General features: G+C 36.2%; 1 protein-coding gene across 2 annotated transcripts in view; it reads left to right on the forward strand.

Annotated features, from left to right (window-relative positions):
- The window catches only part of BMT2 (base methyltransferase of 25S rRNA 2 homolog), a 30,521-nt gene extending 12,413 nt beyond the window's left edge, over positions 1-18,108 (forward strand). For both annotated transcript variants that reach the window (XM_064422375.1, XM_064422376.1), the window contains exons 3-5: positions 7,831-8,004; positions 11,418-11,532; positions 14,827-18,108. In XM_064422375.1, the coding sequence (XP_064278445.1) occupies positions 7,831-8,004; positions 11,418-11,532; positions 14,827-15,456 (919 nt within the window). In that variant the 3' untranslated portion in view covers positions 15,457-18,108. The remainder of the gene's footprint in view (positions 1-7,830; positions 8,005-11,417; positions 11,533-14,826) is intronic.
- Positions 18,109-19,075: the final 967 nt, after the last annotated feature.

The raw sequence follows: 19,075 nt of genomic DNA on the forward strand, positions 1-19,075 counted from the left end.
TTATGAAGTGTTTTGTTATTAGGTGATCCTTTTTGATTTTCAACAACCAACCTATGAAGTAATTTTCCATGCTTCTGAACCTAAGCTGAATAAATGCAGTGAGTGTAAATGAAGTTTAATTTTCAGGGCTTTGGGTTGATTTGTACATGCTGTAGTGTTTGATCTCTACATGCAGATCTCTGGTGTTTAATTTTCAGTTCTTAATCTCCTGTGACAGATTTACACCTGTGAAACTTGTTTTAAACGTGTTTGAAACTCTAAAATTCCTATTAGTCATAAACATCTAGTTTTTGGTGGGCTATCTGAACTGTAAAGTCATGAAATGAGGTGCTAAACTATTTCAGTCCCTGAGGAAAATAAATAGTAAAAAGAGGAGAGATGTTGGTCATTCAGAATTCCTGCATGCAGTTGGCATCCAAGACATACCACGGAGTCTGTACAGCAGAATAAAGCAAAATGCTGTTGAGATTTAAATGGGAAGAGAGTGGTCTTGCCATTGGGAATGGAATGACTTCAGAAAACCAGAAAGTAATCTTGTGTGCCAAGTAGGTCCTGCAATCTGTAGGTCCTGCAGGTGAGTGTTGCAAAGTGCTGAGCGAAGAGCAGTAGATGTGGTATTGCTAAATTTAAATTCTCTTGAGCCCATAAAACAAAAAAGAGAAGAGGGAATTGACTGTGAAACAGTTGATCTTGGTGGCAGCTTGAGCTCTTCTGTGGCTTCTGGAAATGGAGCAAGTAATAATAAGCTGAGGTTTTTTCCCTGACATAAACTATTAAATATTTGAAAATCATTCTTTTACTTACCAATGTTTTATTCTTTAGCTTAGAAAAAAAAAAAAAGTCATAGTTAACCTTCTTTATAGACGTCTTTCTGGACATGCTTTGTATATCTATATCCCAATTACATGAGAGGTGTCTCAGTTATAAAGAACTAAGCCCAAAATAGACTGAGCGGTTCAATGGCTTTGTCAGGGATAAATCAAGTAGATTTTATTGAGGTTGTAATAAACTCTTGTTTATGCTATTGACTTTGTTTGGTGGGGGTTTGATATTTTGTTGGTTTTGGGTCTTGCTTGGCTTTTTTTTTGTTGGTTTTGTTCTTTTGTTTGTGTGCTTGTATTGTTTTTTGGTAATTGGCACAACATTGACTTTCGCTCCTTTGTGATCCCCTGCTGCCTATTCTGTGTTACAGGCTTCCTGGAGTTACTAGTTGTTTACTTGTATTTGTGCTGTTTGTTACCTCTGTGGAAATGCTGATGCTTATATTTCTCTTTACTACCATACACTCCCTTGAATCATATTGAATTCTAATACTGCAATTTCTTGCAGCATCTTCCTCCCACCCTGCCCTGATTTGGCATCACTCTCAGATCAGTTGTGAGCAACTGAAACTGACTGTTCCACAGTTCAGGTTATCTGTGAAAAAAATAGTTGTACTGGACCCAGGGCAGATTCCATGGAACATTGCTTGGTATTTTCTTAGAATTTGATTGTTGACTAGTATGTGAAACATTTTAAATAGAGCTGTGTGTTCTTACTTTTATTTCAGCTAAGCAAAATCCTGTAGCTTGTGGCAAATTTGTCTGTTATCCTGTAGGACAGGATAATGCTTCTTGTGTACAGTAATGACTTGTATATAGAAGGTTTTGGGGCTCCTGCTTGGTTACTGTTATAGATGATTTACAGAGTAAACATTGAATAAATGTCCAGTTTGGGCTTTGCAGCCTGAGCTCATACTAGGAAAAGAATCCATCCACTAAGAGATGCTAAAATGCTTTGTCAAAGTCAAGGGATTGGGAGTTGTTACATTCGTAGAAAAAGAGAGAGTACTTTTAACTTCTCGGATTATACCGAGACCTGGATTGCTAAATACCAGAACGTATCAGATTGACTGCGTTCTGCAATTTTTTGTTCCTTCTCACGGGGCCAAGAGGTGTGCCAGACAGGTGGCTGCTCCCATTGTTGTTACTCCTCCTGGTGTCTGGGTGCAGAATTGCATGCAAGAGAACTTGGCACGAGACTTACGTGAAAGCTTTTGCTCAATGCTTACTACTGTGTTACCATGACAGCAGGAAGGTAGCTGTTTCATATTAGATGAATTTTAATTTGTGAGTGGAGTGCTGAAAATAGATTGGAACCACCAGTGTATTCCTCCTGAAGAAAGAAGAGACTGAGTTTTGTTTTAATTTGAAGGACAATCTTTTCAGTGATCTGAAACTGAGAAGTGTTTTTTCCATCAGTTAAAAGGAAAAAAAAAAAGTACAAAAGACTTTGTGGGTTTTGTTCTTTCCTTCATTTTCCTTGTATTCTCCTAGGAACTGATAAAATAAATCAGATAGTGTAGAATAACCACTAGAGAAGCTATGCATACTTCTCAGGATCAAGAATAACAATTTTGTTTTTCTTTCAAAAGCCTTTTTATTGAAGACACTGGAAAAAATCTGATATTACCTCTTAAATGAGATGACAAAACTTACTGTTTTACTTCATTAGTGTTGATTTAAAGAACATATATCCAGACTCCAGAAACTGTAAAAAATGGAAAGCACTACCTGATGGACTGTGCTGATGGCCATGTGCTGAGTTGTATAGAGCCAATTTTGTTTATTGTTTCAGGAACACATTACAGAACTGTTAAGTGGGGAGAGGGATGGGAGAAGAAGGATTAAAACTTTATCTGCTTTCAGATCCAGGTTTATGATCCCCTGTGTGGTAGTGTAAAAAGCTGGGGCGACACTCAACTGTTCCTCCCTTCCTTTGTATACACTTAGAAAACTGAAAACGTGTAGCAAGTGGTATTTGCCAATTAACACTTCTGTTTCTCTTTCATTTATACTACAAGACAAAACTTTAAAAAAACAGTTTAAGATAGTGTTTACCCTGAATAATTGTTGTAACTCTTTGTTTTTTGCTGGCATAGATAGGCTGGTGAGCCTTTGTACACACAATGAATGCCAGCCTTTCTGGTTCTAGTTAGAACAGAATAAGCCAGACCAGCAGGTTTGCTTCTTTCTGTTGCTTTTGCCTCAGTGTTAAGACTTGTGTTGACTTGACTGTTTTTTTAAAGAGCAAAAAATAAAATCTTCTCTTCTAATTATCATGACAAAACACTATCTAAACCTGCATTTTTTTTAAAAAGTCTTTTGACTGTTTAATGAGTAAAGAAATACAGTTCTGATAAAATTAATGACAGGTGAATACAGAACTGTTTGGAAGCATTTACAGAGAATAGATGTGAGAAGCTTATCTTAAAAATGTGATTTACTGAGAAGGATTCTGTCAGAGTTCATCTCTGTATCCATAACTAATTAATACTTTTATTAGCAGTCTGCTAGAGTGAAGTGTATTTATTAAATTTGGAAATGAGACCAAAGAGAGAGGAACTGTCACTCTGAGAGCAGAATTAAAATTACTGCAGTTATAAACTCTACTAGACATTATCTACTATATTAAATATCAGCTCTACAAATAAAGGCCAGGGAATAATTCATTGTGTCAGTCTTTCAAAGGACTATTTGGATTCTGAAGCAGGTCATAAACTGAATATGAAGTAGTCATGGGATGCTTTTGCAATAGAGGCAAATATCATACTTAAGTGTGTTAATGAGATTGTCCACAAGATACGTAAAGTACTACTCTGACTTAATTTAGCATTGCTCTTAGCCAAAATATCACCTTGGCCACTGCATTTAAAAAATAACAAACAGCAGCTCAACTCCAAGATAAAGGAATTATCAAAAACCTTCTATTTTTTCCACAAAAGCCTTGGTGTTCTTTTCTAGAAACTGGAGCTGTCTAGTCAAAAGAAGAGAAGGCTAAGTAATCTGTTGGAGGATCTTTGAGAATAACAGATCTCTGCTAGAACTGGAAAGCTGATCCTGTTTAATTGGAAGATTAAGTGCACGAGTGTTTGCAGGTCCCTTCCACACTGTTTTGCAGGTTTTTTTGATGATTGCAATTAGTCGAGCAATTCACTGCAAGGAGAATGGAACTGAGGAAAGTGGCAGAAACAGCAGGAGGAGAACCGTTTAAAATGGGAAAGGACAATGTCCAATATTCACATTTATATGATAGTCTTAACTTTTTGCTGCTTAACACATTGTTTGCTGATGATACTAAATTGTGAGGAGCTGTTAGCTCCCTTGAAGGCAGACAGGCTCTCCAGGAAAACCTCAATACATTAGAGGGCTGGGGAATCACCAATTGAATGAATTTTAACAAAGTGCCAAATTCTGCACCTGGGATGGGGCAACCCTGGATGTAAGGATGGACTGGGGAATGAAATACTGGAAAGCAGCCTGGGGCTCCTGGTCAATGGCCGGTTGAATGTTTGATTAACAAAATCATATGTATTCATATTGGCTTTTTCTGAGACTTCCTTTATGTGTCCAACCCAAATGGCAGACAGAGCAGGGGGGTCAATTGGAACAGGTTATTTATTGTTTGAGAGTTGAAATATGGAAAATAAGTTTCACTGAGGAAATACAAAGATTTGATTTTTTGATTTTTTTTAAAGCAAAGACATTAACTTCACATTTCACCCAGAAACCTAACCTGTCTCTCATCTGGGAAACTGAAACGGTTTAGACCTGAAATATTTATTTCGCAGTTTGTGTGAGCAGTAGCAAGTGTCAGCTCAGATAGCATTTACATTGCACAGTTATTCAGAGCTAATATTGTGTCATCGGAGTGAATGTTTGTCAGTTAAAAATGGAGCCGAGTCAGTTTTTAGAATTATAAAATAGATTCCTTAATTTTCGCTTTGTAGATAATTGAGATGCTCTGTTTCTTACTTGAGACAGTTGTTAAATGTAGAGTCTTATATAACTGCAGACTCAAAACCGGGGTGATGAATTATGGCTTTAATGGCTCTGAAGTTAAACATCTGGCTACATCAACACGTTACCTTGGGGTAAACTCCAGAGTACATTATTTCTGCTAACTACCAGTGTAGTGAGTGCCCATGTGCTTGCTGTTACCCCACAGGAATTGTGAAGGGCACTTCTACAGAGGGAGTATATAGGCAACTCCTCTGAGAGCTTGGGAGCCAAAAGGGCAACATGTAGTAATCATGCCAGGATGACTGTAACATCAGAAAAGCATAAAGGGAAGATAAATAACCCTCAGTGGCTATGAAGTGCAGTGTGATATGAGGGGTTTTTTTGTTTGGATTGGGTGGATTTGGCTAGGGTTTTTTGGTAACCTGTGGTACTGCACCAGTATGCAGAGCCTGGGATCTGAATGTGAAGAATTGTATCCATTATTGGGCCTTCCTGTGGCATTGGCCAGTTTTCCACCAGGGAAAATGAAGAAGTAGGAGATGCTTCTCTTTGTGGTTGACTTGGTACTGTATTATATGCAAATGAAGAAGGTCTGTTGTGAAGAATATAGAATTACGAGAGCTCAGTTGAAATGGGTGGGGGTAGAAAGATGGAAGAAACACTTATTTGCATCAGTACCAAGAATGAGGAAGAAATGGCTGTGGCAAGAGGAATTCACGCTTTACAAGTAGGTGGTTCTCCTGTGCTCATTAAGTGTTGGACTGGGTAACATACCAGCTTCTAGGGAGTTAAAGGTTGATAACATGAATAGTTGAGAAGAACAAGAAAACATTCTTCCAAGGCTGAGAATTCTCTCATGTCTTACATGGCAGTGCAACACTACTTGAACTGCTGTTGATTCTAGGTGTTTTAAGATACATAACAAGAAAAAAAGACTTAGAATAAAAATAGAGACTTGAGGGTGCTAACGAAGTGGTGCAGTAGCTGATAAATGGACAAAAAAGATTTTTCTTTCCAAGTTTCATTTCTTTGACTAATTGATACACAGAACTAAATAGTTTTAAATTGATCATATGCTTATAAATAAATAATACAATGTGTAAAATACACTTAAATGAGTATGCCAGCAGCAATGCTAGTGGTTTTTTCTGGAGTTCTCATTTGTTTATTGATCTTTCTAAAATCTTTTTTCATGCTATGTTGACTGGCTTGTTACACTTAGTTAGGTTTAGAATTGTTGTCTTTCCATACGTGCAGTCTGTAATGGGTGGCGCTGCTATAATTTTGCAGTCTGTATGTCTGATAGTATTGCAGCCTAGACTGAAGCATCTGTCTTATGAGAAAAGGCTGAGGGATTTGGGCCAGTTCAATCTCAAGAAGAGACAACTGAGAGGGGACCTCATCAATGTCTATCAGTATCTGAGGAGAGGGTGTCAGGAGGATGGATCCAGGCTCTGCTTGGTCATGGCAGCCAGTGGGACAAAAGGCAACAGGGAGGAACTGATACACAGGAAGTTCCCCCTAAAACAGAGGAAAAAGTTCTCTACTCTGCTACTGTGCAGCTGACTGAGCACTGGAACAGACTGCACAGAGAGGTGGAGTCTTCCTCACTGAAAATATTCCAGAATCCTCGTGACACAATCCTGTGCCATGTGCTCTGGGCTGACACTACTTGAGCAGGTAGCTTGGATCAGATGACCCTCTGAGGTCCCTTCTAACCTGACCTATTCTGTGATTACACAGAATTTCTGACTCAAGGCGCTTCTTTCCTGCGTATCTTGGGGTAAAGTTATTTCTATCTGTACCTGTTTGTGTATGTTTCCATCTAAGAAACTCAGTGCCACTCCAATGACATTTTTTTGTTGTCCTTCATGTCTTATGTGATGAAGAGGCTGGGTATATTTGATGCCTAAAATATCACCAAACCTTAGACAAGCCCTGTCTATTCCAAGTCTTTGTCACTATTTGTGATTTACATGCACCATTATACAGCATGTCCATCCTTAAATCTGTGATGTGAAGTGTCATTATCTTGTTCATGCTTTGTATAATATATTATTAAACTACACTTGAATTTATTTTTTGTGGAATGTTCCTTCAAACCTCTGCAGTTTTGTTAGAGGAAAATGGAGTGAATTTCAAGAAAGCATCTTAAAAATGAGTTGTTCAGAAAACATTCAAACAAGTGTTATTTCCGTTGAAATTTCCGTGCAAATACTTGGATGGCAAATTTAATTAAACTGAATTGTGCCGGGTGAATCCAGGTTTTTAATTTCACAGCAACAATTTTTTTTCCAGTCCTAGTTATATTTTGTGGATGAAATTCAGTTATTCTCAAACACAGTGCTTGCTTCTCATACACTAATGCTGACTGCTGATTGAAGAACACAAGTGCTATTTAACTTCTTTTGTAACATTAACTTCTTTGAACTGGCAAATATTTCTGTTCAAGTATGATTATTTTGTTCTAGTTCCCAGAAGAAAAATAAGTAAATATGGGGAAAAACTGAAAGCTAAAATAAGTCTTTGACAATGATAGAGCTACTGTCTGTTACTTAAAATAATGCCCAGTCAAACTCAATTAAAATGTAAGTTTGTGCATAAATCTGAATTAGGTTTCTTTTCCCCTAGTTTATGTGCCAGCAAGACACACATTTCAAAACCTTGTGTTGACAGGGAGCTAGTTGATAACTCTTTCCATTATAGTGGAGAACTGAGCTGAAGTTTACGTTCTGATGATGTTCTGACAAGACTTCTGCTGTCTTACTCTAAAAATCTATCCAGATTAAAAAAAATTAAATGTATTGACTCAGCTGTGACTTATGGCATAATTTGGGGGGGAAAAAAATCCCCACCAACCCACCACTCATACTATTGGATGTATCACATCTTTTTTAAAGCTGATTTACCAAAGTTGAAATAAAACCGATATTTGTTTAAAAGCTGACAGCACTTGTATCACTTAACCCTCTGGTATGTATCTTAGCTGTAGTAGTGACTAACAAGAGCATTCAGTTTTCCTGGGGAATTTTTCTTTTTGTCTTTTCAGTGTATGCCGAGAATATTTTCAGAATGGTGGAAAAAGAAAAGCACTCGAGAAAGATGAAAAAAGAGCACTTCTTGCTTCTAAAACCACTCCAGCTTTAAATATTCCTCAGACTCCCAAGATTGAAGATCCTTTGCCAAACTTTGGCTTGACAAATCACGAAGCTGTGACAGAAGAGTAAGTTTTACTTGTTTTGACTTTTTTCCCCTTTAAGTGTTAAAATTTACTCTGATGGTTTTTTTTCCCAGAACATGTTAGATCAGTCTGATGTACTTTTAATAGTTAAGAAAGGCAATTTACATGTGAATATATACATTTCAAGAGCTGTTTATGTTGTAGTATATTTTGGTGAATGCCATAAAAAAATGCTTGAGAATGACAACTTAGTCATCTTCATTTTAGTGCTAAAGCAATTTCACTTTAGTATGTCATTGGTGTGCAATGCAATTTATATTAAACCTTGAGGTGAAATAAGGGAGATGTTAATTAAGTTAGAATCTAATGGCTGTTCAGCACTGTTGAAAAGTCAATTGCTTATGTAAGTACTAAGTGGCAAATGTAAATATCAGAGTAGTTAAAACTTTCTCTTCATAAATAATTGCAGAGAAACTCTTGATTCCAATTACACACTTCAAAAGCAATTTGGAATTACAACCCTTAACTTTTAATGTGCTAGCTTTCTGATGACTGGCTCTGCAGAACTTGTCGTATCCTTGAAGTATTTTCCAAACAACAGTTTTAATTTTGTTTGTGACCTTCACTCAAGCAAGAATTTTATTTTTGGCATCCAAGACTAACTTTATTATTTCTTAAGTCCCACCCTCCATTTTTTTTCCTAAATAACATGTCATGATTGTGACTATTCCATGTACGATGGAAAAAAAAAATCATACTTTGCAAGTACAGTGAAATAATTAGTGCATAAGCATAGAATCTATATAAGTTACACTTATGACTTGTTTCATATTCTTTATAGATTAGTTCTTTGAACTTCCTGCAACAGTGTTTTTTCTATTGTGTAAAGAAGTTTTTTTTCCTTTATTGTAGCATGTCTGCTGTGATCAGCACTTATTTGAAGCTAGGTGTAGTATAAGTTAAGGAAAGAATGATGTGTTACTAATGTTATTAGTAGGTGTGTCTGTCCTTAGGAGCTGGTGTCTTTTGTGTCTCTCATGTTTGTTTAAATCAATAGGTTTGATGATCATATTCACTTTAAAGCTGTCTGCCAGTGGGAGGCATTGTCAGGATAAAGCATTGGTTCTCTCTTTGCACCTCTTTGGTCTCTCTTCGATCTCTGTCTTCATACTTTCTGCAGCTGACAGTGGCTGTTGCAGAGCTAACTTCACCTGCCTTCTTGCTACCAATTGTTTGTAGCCCTCCCTTTAGTTCTAATGTGTACAGAAAGGAGTTAATAGCAAAGTTTTATAAATTATTTATAGAGTATTTGTTAGTATAGTGAGTGCTGATGATTTTTATTTTAATTCTCAGAAGTTTAAAAATATACTTACCTCAAAAGACATACCTGGCAAAGGCAGGTTTTATAATATTTACCTGAGTAAGCTACCAATGATTGTAAGTTCTTAGTAGCCATATAGACTGTGAACAACAAGGCATAACTGGTCTAAGTTACTGCCCAGAGAAATCGAAATTACGTTGTTTTTTTTTTTCCTTGATGCCTTACAGAAGAAATTACAGAGTTTATCAGAAAGAAAATGGATAGTGTGTTACAAAAAGCAGAGATCTCTCCTGAAATGCTTTATCATGTCTACAATGATCTAGCAGTGAAGTCTCAAAGTTGGGACAGTGGATATGGGGGAACCTACACACAGTGTTTAAAGACTGTCACTTCATTCTGGTCATGTAACACTACAGGAGTGTGGGTTTGTCTATCGGTATGACTAAGCCAGTGACTCTTTGTTTTACTCTGGTAGGTGTAAAGACAATAATTCTGTTCATCCCACATATAATCCTCTCTCAAGTAATGTATAAATATATATAAATAAGGTAGCTTTTGTAAATAGGAAGACAGAATACATCACAGTGATTTTTTTTTTTTCACAGTACCATAGGTGAAGTGGCTGTCCTGGAAATTAGAGGTTTCTGGGATTTGCTGCTTAATTTTAATAAGTATTTCACTGAACATCTTAAAAGGAACGTGTTTAGATCTCTAGAGGTGCTCACTTTTTTATGGGAAATATTCTCTGAACTGTAGCATCCTGTTTCCCCTTGTTATGCTTCCTGTGGTCCCATGTGTCCATTGATTTGTTATTACCATATTAGACTCTCATATAGAATGTAAGCATTCGTACAGGCACATTTTTGTCTTTGGGTGAGGAAGGATCTTCCATTAGTGTCTCCATTTGCAAGGAGAGACTACAAGTCTGAGACAAGGAGATATACAAGTCTGAGAAACCTCCGATTACCCTTATGTGGGAAAAGATCTCTGATATGACTTCAGTCCATGTTTGTGATTTATGGCTACTAGGATCTGCCTACAAAATATCCAAATTCCTGTTCCAAGTCTGGAAGAATTGTGACTTTCATCTTCATTCTGAAAACTCACTCAGTACTGATTGACTTACAGGGCAGCTTGGTAATGTTTATAGCTTTAACTTAAAGGTAATTGTTGCACTGTTTGCCTTGGTCATAGTGGTATTTTGAGAGAAGTGTGCCCTGGATGTCTTTTGTTCCATGTAGAAACAAAATGTTTAAACTTGCCATTATTTTGCTGAATGCAGCAAGACATTTTCTCTTGCTTTTTCCAACATCCTCTCTGGTAGGTTACTGGGAGTCTAGAAGGAGCCCAGAGAGCCTGGATCTCTTACTGCTGCTTAGAGGCTTTTCTTTCCTTTCTGCTTTGTTTTTGCTATGAGTACAGCCATGGCTTGGTTTTACTCCATTGGCCCTGCACCTCTGTTTCTGAAAGTTTTTTGCAATTATCTGTTTCTTCAGGGCCGAGCCTTTCCCAGAAAAATGACAAGTTGTATTTGGAGATGCCAATTGGTTTTGGCTACAGAAACATGAAGCAAAAAACATTTTCTTTCTGGAAGGTTATTGGCATTCTCATCTCTGTGAAGTCCCTGTGACAGCTGTGACTTTGTTTGCCTCTGTTATTGGATTTTGGATATTCTAAGACATTACACATCATCATAGAATTTTTCTAGATTACAGCCCTGTAAATGATGCAATTTATGTAGTTGTTCTCTGTTTCCCATTTCATCTCATGAATTTTAACTGGCATCTAGTGTGACTTCAAAATCAGTAAATACTTCAGAAAATTAAGTGAGAAACACAAAACAATATGAGAAAGCCTGTCTAGTAGACAAACAATTTGCCATTTTATTTACTTACTACAATTGCACAAGTTTATAGTATTACAGCTGCTCTGAACAAAACTCTTCTGCTTGAGGGCCACTTGCTTTTATTGATGGAGCTTGGTTCTTTAGGTAACCCAGCAATTGAAGTAAGGCATTCACCTCTATCAGTCACTGGTGTTCTGTGAGAATCTTCTGTGTTAGTTACCTGAAATTGTGACTCAGAATAGCTTTAAAAGTTACATTTGATAAAACTTAATTCTTGCCTCTTCTTAGGTTCCTTCACTCCTTGGGAAAGATCAGATTACTTGATGTTGGTAGCTGCTTTAATCCATTTCTGAAGTTTGAAGAATTTCTGACAGTTGGCATAGACATTGTTCCAGCTGTTGAGGTATGTAGTGTTTGCTGTATTTAATATAAACTTGATCCTCAGATTTGTGGAATGCCTCAAAATAACTGTAAAAGAGGATGTTTGATACTTATATGCTTTTTAAACATCTCTTTTAGTAGGAACTAAATACTACATCCTTTTCCATGAACAAGCTCTGAAGTCCTAGTTGTGTTTTCTTTTAAAAATACAATTATTTTCACAGAGCCATGCCTTTATAATGGCATTATTGATCTTGAAAACCTTGAACATTTTAGTAGCCATCTTTTAATGGTATTTCAGATGAGTCCTTGCATCTTAAAAGGTATAAATAACAATTAAGTAAGCTTGTGCTTAGACAAGAGCCTCTCAGAAGCTGCATTCACTGACAGAAGGAAATGATGGGTGACTGTATTCGGTGAGTTTTTCTGGGGAGATTAGTATTCAGAAGTGCGCTATAAAGGGAGCATTTCTGTTTATTGCTAGAAATATTTTTGAGCTTTCAAAATCCAGAGGACAAATTTATCAGCATATTTGGGGTAAATTGCTTCATTTTCTCTAGGCAGTAAGGCTCTCAAATGCCTTAATTCTGCTGTAATCATATAATCTTTTTGTCTTTTGCTCCTGACCCAACTTCTGTCAGCACTAACTTGCATTTATCAACCACACAGAAGGATAAAGTAGAATAAAAATGTTTAAAAAAGACACAGAAATACATTTCTGACAGAAAACAGAAAAGGGATTGTCTATACACACCTTGACTACTTACAGTTAAAAATCAGGCTCAGTTAAAATCTGTGGCCTAAGATAACCCCCTTCACAAGTGGGGAGGTGAATAGAAGTGTACAGGTGAAACAATACAGTTAACTGGAAAGTAATGTTCTCTTATTTGCTGCAGTGTGATTTACTTGCTAAATGTCTGGTAGTTTGTTGTTGTTACCATGTTTAGTCCATTAACACCTAATTTGTATTTTTGCATATATGCTGGGATACTGATGCTGAATACTGAAAGGTATTCTTTAAAAATTTGAGCCTGATAAATTGCTTTCAAAAGCAATTCAATGTTAGTTCTGTCTAAAACACAAACTTTGAGTAGATTTTGTCTTGCCTAATTTGAAGCACAGGCATCATGATCACTTTCCACAGCTTTGGAGGCTGTAGGACTGTGTAGGGCTGTTGGGCATGACACAGGAGGTAAAAAAGACACATGCCACTGAAATGGCAGCCTGTGGCATTTAAAATGGTAATACAAGGCAAGTGAATTTCTAGCTATGATACATAGTTCCTCACTGTTTTGTCTACATTTCAGATTCTAAGTTATAATTACAGTCAGTGAAGATCTATTAAAAAATAATCAAACCTAAATATCTGCTGTTCTTTGATGGTGAGGTGAATTGGGTCACTATGTATTGACTAATTCTCCAGGGACTATAGTGGCAGCCTAGGTACCTAGCATTACATGAGTTGAACCTAAACATTAATTTTTGAGTATGCCTAGTTAATATTTTTCTGTCTACTAATCTGTTGTTCTGCTTTCCTCAGAAAGCTGCATTTCTTCTCATGAAAATCAATTTAAATGTACAGTGACCAAAACTTCTTTTGGGAAAAGTCCTGAAAAAAGTAACGTTTGTGGATTTAATGGAGGAACCTATGCAATTTCTATGTACTAACTAGTTCTTTAGATTCTCCCCCGTAGAAGGGAACAATAAGATAATTGATTTCTGGTTGTCTGACATGGTCACTACCACAGCTTCATGGTAGGAACTCCCAGAGTGCTAATGTGCATGTGGTTATGTACATGCTTACTCTGAGGCCTGTCTCAGGCTCACCAATATCTTTGATTGTCTTAGATGCTTTGGATTGTTCAGGACACCTTGAAGCCTGGCTAGCAAGTGTTCTTGGAGGGACAAGGGAGTACAGTTTGAGCAGTCAAATGCATCTGCTAGAATAAACTTAGTCCTACCTCCAAAACAGAATTAATGAGCCCTGATGTACTGAAGATGACTCTTCTTTGAGCTGCATCAGCGCCATGACTTCTGAATAAACTTATATTTTAAGGCCAGAAGTTGCCTGGGTTGATTTAAGGATTGCGGAATAACAACCAGAGGTTTGTTATGGTAGTTAATGTCATTTCCTGACTTGAAAAGATTATTTTGAGAAGTTGTGGTATAAGCTGAAAATAAAATAAACTGGTAAAAATTTCTGATTTAGCAGATTTTTTAGGTAAGATCCTAAAGTACCTTTTAAAACAAATGGGAGCACAGAGGCTTCTTACAAAGCCAGTTTCTTAAGTAATGTTGATCAGAGAGTTAAATAGTTCTTTCCTTAATAAAAAATATTATCCACCTTTATATAGAAATGCTTTGGATACAGACTAAGTAGGTGAGTAATACTTCAGTTTAGTTGGAGGAGTAAGAAGGATGCAATTGTGGAAATACAAGGAAATGAACTGAAATATTAGTTATGTAACTAAAGGATAAATGTCTTCAAAATGTTTAGAATCTCTGTTTCACATACAGAATGCAAATCGTTGAATATGGAAATATATTTCCATTGATGGGTTTTGGGTTTTGAGAGGGAAACTGCTTACCCAGAAAAGATTAATATTTTCTTTAGTTAAGCAGCATGCATCACTTCCTGGTGTCCTGGTGGAAAGTACACTGCGGGAAATATGCATTATTAGAAGCTATGAGGATGGAAACTGAGACCAGGGTGTGTAGCAGATGCTGTCTTGGAGTAATATAGCCTGAGACCAAAAAAAAAAAAAAAAAGAGGTGGAAGGGTACTTGGAGTTAAAAATTAGAATATATATCTCGACACTTGAGAGTCCCTTCCAACTCAGAATATTCTGTGAAATATCTGCAAATTATCCTCATAAGTAGGTTTGTGTTCTTAAATGTCAGTGGATGCATTGATAACTGTTGTTTTAGTGTCTCTGAGGACTTAAACATTAGTTCTAGACTTGTATATCAAAAGTTCAGTGGCAGATTCCAGTTTAGCAGCATTTTTGTCCTAAAGCTGATTACAGATTCCACTTGAAACATTCCTAAGTCCTGAAATTGTCTTTAACATTATTTCTGCATTACTAATTTGTGTTTCTTCTCTACTCAGAAATACTTGCAGACTAAATTGGTTTTTTTTAAACTGTATGTGTATGACCATTAACTTCTTAGCTCTTGAAGTAAAGTTAGTAAAGTTTACTCTTAAAGTTATCACGTCACTCTGAACAATCAGTTTTAAGTGAATAATTTATTTTTCTGTGGATTTTGGTTGTATTTGCTCTTTAAAATAACCTTGATGTTTGGTTTTCTCCCCCAGAGCGTATACAAATGTGACTTCCTAAATCTTCAAATTCAGCAACCTCTTCAACTGGCACAAGATGCTATAGATGCCTTTCTTAAGCAACTGAAAAATCCCATTGATTCTCTACCTGGAGAACTGTTCCATGTTGTCGTTTTCTCACTCCTCCTTTCTTACTTTCCATCACCCTATCAACGATGGATATGCTGCAAGAAGGCACATGAACTTCTCGTATTAAATGGCTTATTGCTTGTAATAACTCCTGATTCATCTCATCAGAATCGCCGGGCTATGATGATGAAAAGCTGGAAAATTGCCATCGAGTCCTTGGGTTTTAAACGCTTCAAGTATTCCAAGTTTTCTCACATGCACCTGATGGCATTTAGGAAAACTTCCCTGCAAACAACAAGTGACTTAGTTAGCAGGAACTACCCGGGGATGTTGTATATCCCACAGGATTTCAACAGTATAGAGGATGAGGAGTATTCCACCACTGCCTGCTATATTCGGTCAGACACAGAAGATGAACAGCTAGCTTACGGTTTCATGGAGCTTCCTGATGCTCCCTATGACTCAGACTCTGGAGAAAGCCAGTCTAGTTCTATTCCTTTCTATGAGCTAGAGGATCCTATATTGCTTCTAAGTTAATGTAGTTGTTGAAATGCCCTTTCAGTCAAACCTCTCGCTTAACTAATTTTGCTATACTAACATGGGCTCAACACAGAAAAATGGTTTGCATAAAGAAAATGCAAAGGTTTACAGAGTTTGCTATTTTTTTCTACTTTTGAATTTTAAAATTTATTCTTGTATGAAAGTGAAAAAATACAAGTTTTATGCAAATGACTCATGTCATAGCATAAATTGCTGTTACTTTCTTTAGATTTGTATCACTATTTTTTTTCCAGAAAGGTACCATTCGTTTCTTTAGTGCTGTGAAGTGTGAATTCTATTTAATTTGTTAAATGTTGTTTCAGTATTTTAACTCAATGTGGTTGAGCTTAAGGCACTGGAGTTGGTGGGCTTCTGAGAAGTATATGTAGGAAGAAATAATTTGCACTTTAATTCAATGTGCAGATAGGTTAAGACACTTGGTTACAAATGTCCTTTCTTAATTATGGAACAAAACTTTTTTTCTTCCAAAATTTGTTTCACTCTGGTTAAGCTGTGGCTGGAGAAACAATAATGCTTGCACATTTGATTTTATGTTTATTGCAGCCCTTGTGATGTGACACCAAAACACTGGAATATATTCATCCATAGTTCTACATACTGTGTAATTTCATTACATAAATAGCAGTTTCTGAAGAGGCTTTTCCCCCAGAGGAGTATGGTACGTCTAGACAATTATGTTTCACTTCAAAGCTGGAATATGTTTTGCAGTTTTATGAATATACAAGCACTAATGTATATCAGTATTTCCCCAACTATGGTGTTCTGTATTCTTTTCCAACTGTGTTTTTTTGGGGGACAAAGTGGGTTTTGTCATGTTTTAAGTAAATTATTTATGCATTTTAAAAAGAAACAACTTTTTCATGGATTGTCCTTATTTGTAGATTTAAGTTAGCCAGTGACTACGAACTGATTTTCTAAGAAGGAACATAACTGTACAAGTTTTTCAAAGATACACGTTTGCATAAAACCATGTAATTCAGACCACACACATTAATTTAACACATGCTTTTTGTTTGCTTATTAGGACCCAACTGACTTCTGTTCAGTTAAATAAAAACTCCATAGCAACTGAAAACTGGTCTGCACAGCAAAGAGATTAAACATGTATTTTTACATCTCTTAAGTTTTTAACTTGGGTAATGCATCTGTGAGTTTTTGCAGGAAAAATCAATTCTGTTCAGTGGTTAAAAAAAGAGGATTCATTTTTAGTTTAATTTAGATTTTCCTCCATTTAAAATAGTGGCCAGAATTTTCAGATTTGGTTATTAGGCTCTTAAATCTATATTTAGGTGCCTAGTAGTAAATGATTAGAACTAGGTGCCAGATCATGATTTATTTCACACTTCTGAAAATTGGTAAAAAAATACTAATACAGTTTCACAGGTTATTATGATGAAATATCATACAAGATGAAATATTTTACGTTAAACTGCCACGTTGTATTTATAATATGAAAGTTGCTAGATAAATTGAAGTTGTAGTGTGGATTTTACAGTGCTTGCTACAAAAATGAAACTTACTCCTTCCGTTGAAGTTTTGCACTGAATGTGTCACAGTTTGTCCTACCTGTTTTTCTTTTATAGTATTTCCTACATAGAGTAATCGCGTTGGTCCAGCTTGCACTCAGATGTGATCTGGACTGTGGTGCTGTATTCTCTGACATAAGCTTTTTTGTGTCTCTTAACTTTAAAGCATTCCCAAATTCCTAATTCAAATTTGTTATTCACTCTGAGTTACAGAGTTACACAAACCAAACAATATTCTGGTATGTAAAAAGAGAAAAGAATTAAGGTTAGACATACAAGAGTCATGGTTCACTTGCTATTTTTTGTTAAAAAGAATACTTCTCTAATGAAATATACAATGGCTTCAAAATTGGCTTTTAGTCAGTATTTTCATTAAAATGTTTGTCATTGAAAGCCTTTCTTCCCAATTAACCACTGGTTCCAGCAGTGTTCATGTTAAAATACTGCTGCTGTAAATTTCAGCTGTTTATGGGAGGTTAATATGTGCATTCTTCAAAGTATACATAATACTATAACTGATATTCAATTTAGAAACGAGTACACCATCAAACATGTGTTGGCATTGATTACTGTAAATTGGTTTGTGATTCATACACAAAGAAATGCAATTCAGAACAAGATTTATCCCCCAAAATAGCTTAAATACTAAGATTTAAAGTGTAATCCTTTTTGGGAGGTTGGTGACAACACTGTGGTTTAGGGACCTGAGATTCATAACAGCTTGGTTTTCTTGCTGATCATTCTGAATGCCCAAAGTGGCTTTATTGGTTATTTGGTTTTTGTGGGTTTTTTTTTTCTTTTTTGGTTTGGTTTGTATTGTTTTTTTTTCACAAGGGACAATAGATTGTGGTGAAGGAGGAAAGTGTGATTTACATAAATACTTACATCTCCCTTAATAATAAAGTGGTGGTAACAGGAGTTATTGTATATTTGGCTTTGGTGCAAGAATATTATTTCTAGGTTATGAAATATTTGAAAATTATGAGTGTGCAAAGTGCTGGAGAAGAAAAGGAAGAAAACGTGTTGGCATCTATGTTGTCTTTTATGTCACTACTTTTGTGAACAAAGCACATTTATTAAAAAAAATCTGAAAAACCAAAAACATTTTTTAAAATTCTTTGGGATGGAGCTATTGTCTTTTTTTTCTTTCTGTGCAGTCTCTCTATGCTGAAATCCATTGAAATCAATGCAAAGCTATTTTCTTTATTTTCAAGGAGAATAGTTGTCTTGGGTTTGATTTATAACTGATAAGGATGTTAAATTTGGTACTTCAGTTTCAGCTTCTACATCTCAGTTGTGACCTTTGCTTTTCAGAAGGGATTTTTTCGTTCCTCCAGTCGATTCTGTTACTATGTTGCTTTGCCTGCCCACTTAGATTTGACCACTTTCTAAAGCACTTCCTCTCATCTATCTCTGTATGCTCTTAATTTCTTTTCTGTCTCACTGAAATACTTTTACAGCTCCCATTGTATGTTTCCCCTTTGATATCATTACTGTATTTTTCTACATTGTGATTCTGAATACTGGAGGTGTTGGGAAGAGGATGGCAGTGGGAAAAGAAATCCAAAGAACTGAAAATGCAAGGCTCCTTTCTGCTCATTTTTCCTCCTCTTTCTGTTTCCCTGAATTGTTTTCAGCCTGTAGAAGAGCAAGTTGTCTTTTTAGAAAGTGTTCATTTCACAAACTTGCACGAAACTTAGTTGCGTTATTTTACCCTTCAAGTAAAACATTCGAGAACAAGTTTCCGTAAGTTGCTCGAGGAGTATAGCAGGATCATGGTTGGGTCAATACTGTACCAATTAACTGTGGTCCATAATGCTGGCCAAACATCTGGAGCATGTGACCCTTAGAAGGCAACTGAGCTTTCTACTGCAGTGCTTGTTAAAGGAAAGCCTCTTCGCTTGTAGATTTTTTTGTTTTGTTAGGCTTTTGTTTGTTTCTTTGGGGGGGTTCAATGGTTTTGTTTGTTGTTGTTTTTAACCGTGTAACTTTTAGGCCTTTGGGCCAGTTTTGTCTAATATTTTGAGAGGTGTAATAATCTGAGGGATGTCTGAGGTTCTTGTGAATGT

This window comes from Passer domesticus, chromosome 5 (genome assembly GCF_036417665.1).
Source record: "Passer domesticus isolate bPasDom1 chromosome 5, bPasDom1.hap1, whole genome shotgun sequence".
Lineage (NCBI taxonomy): Eukaryota > Metazoa > Chordata > Aves > Passeriformes > Passeridae > Passer > Passer domesticus.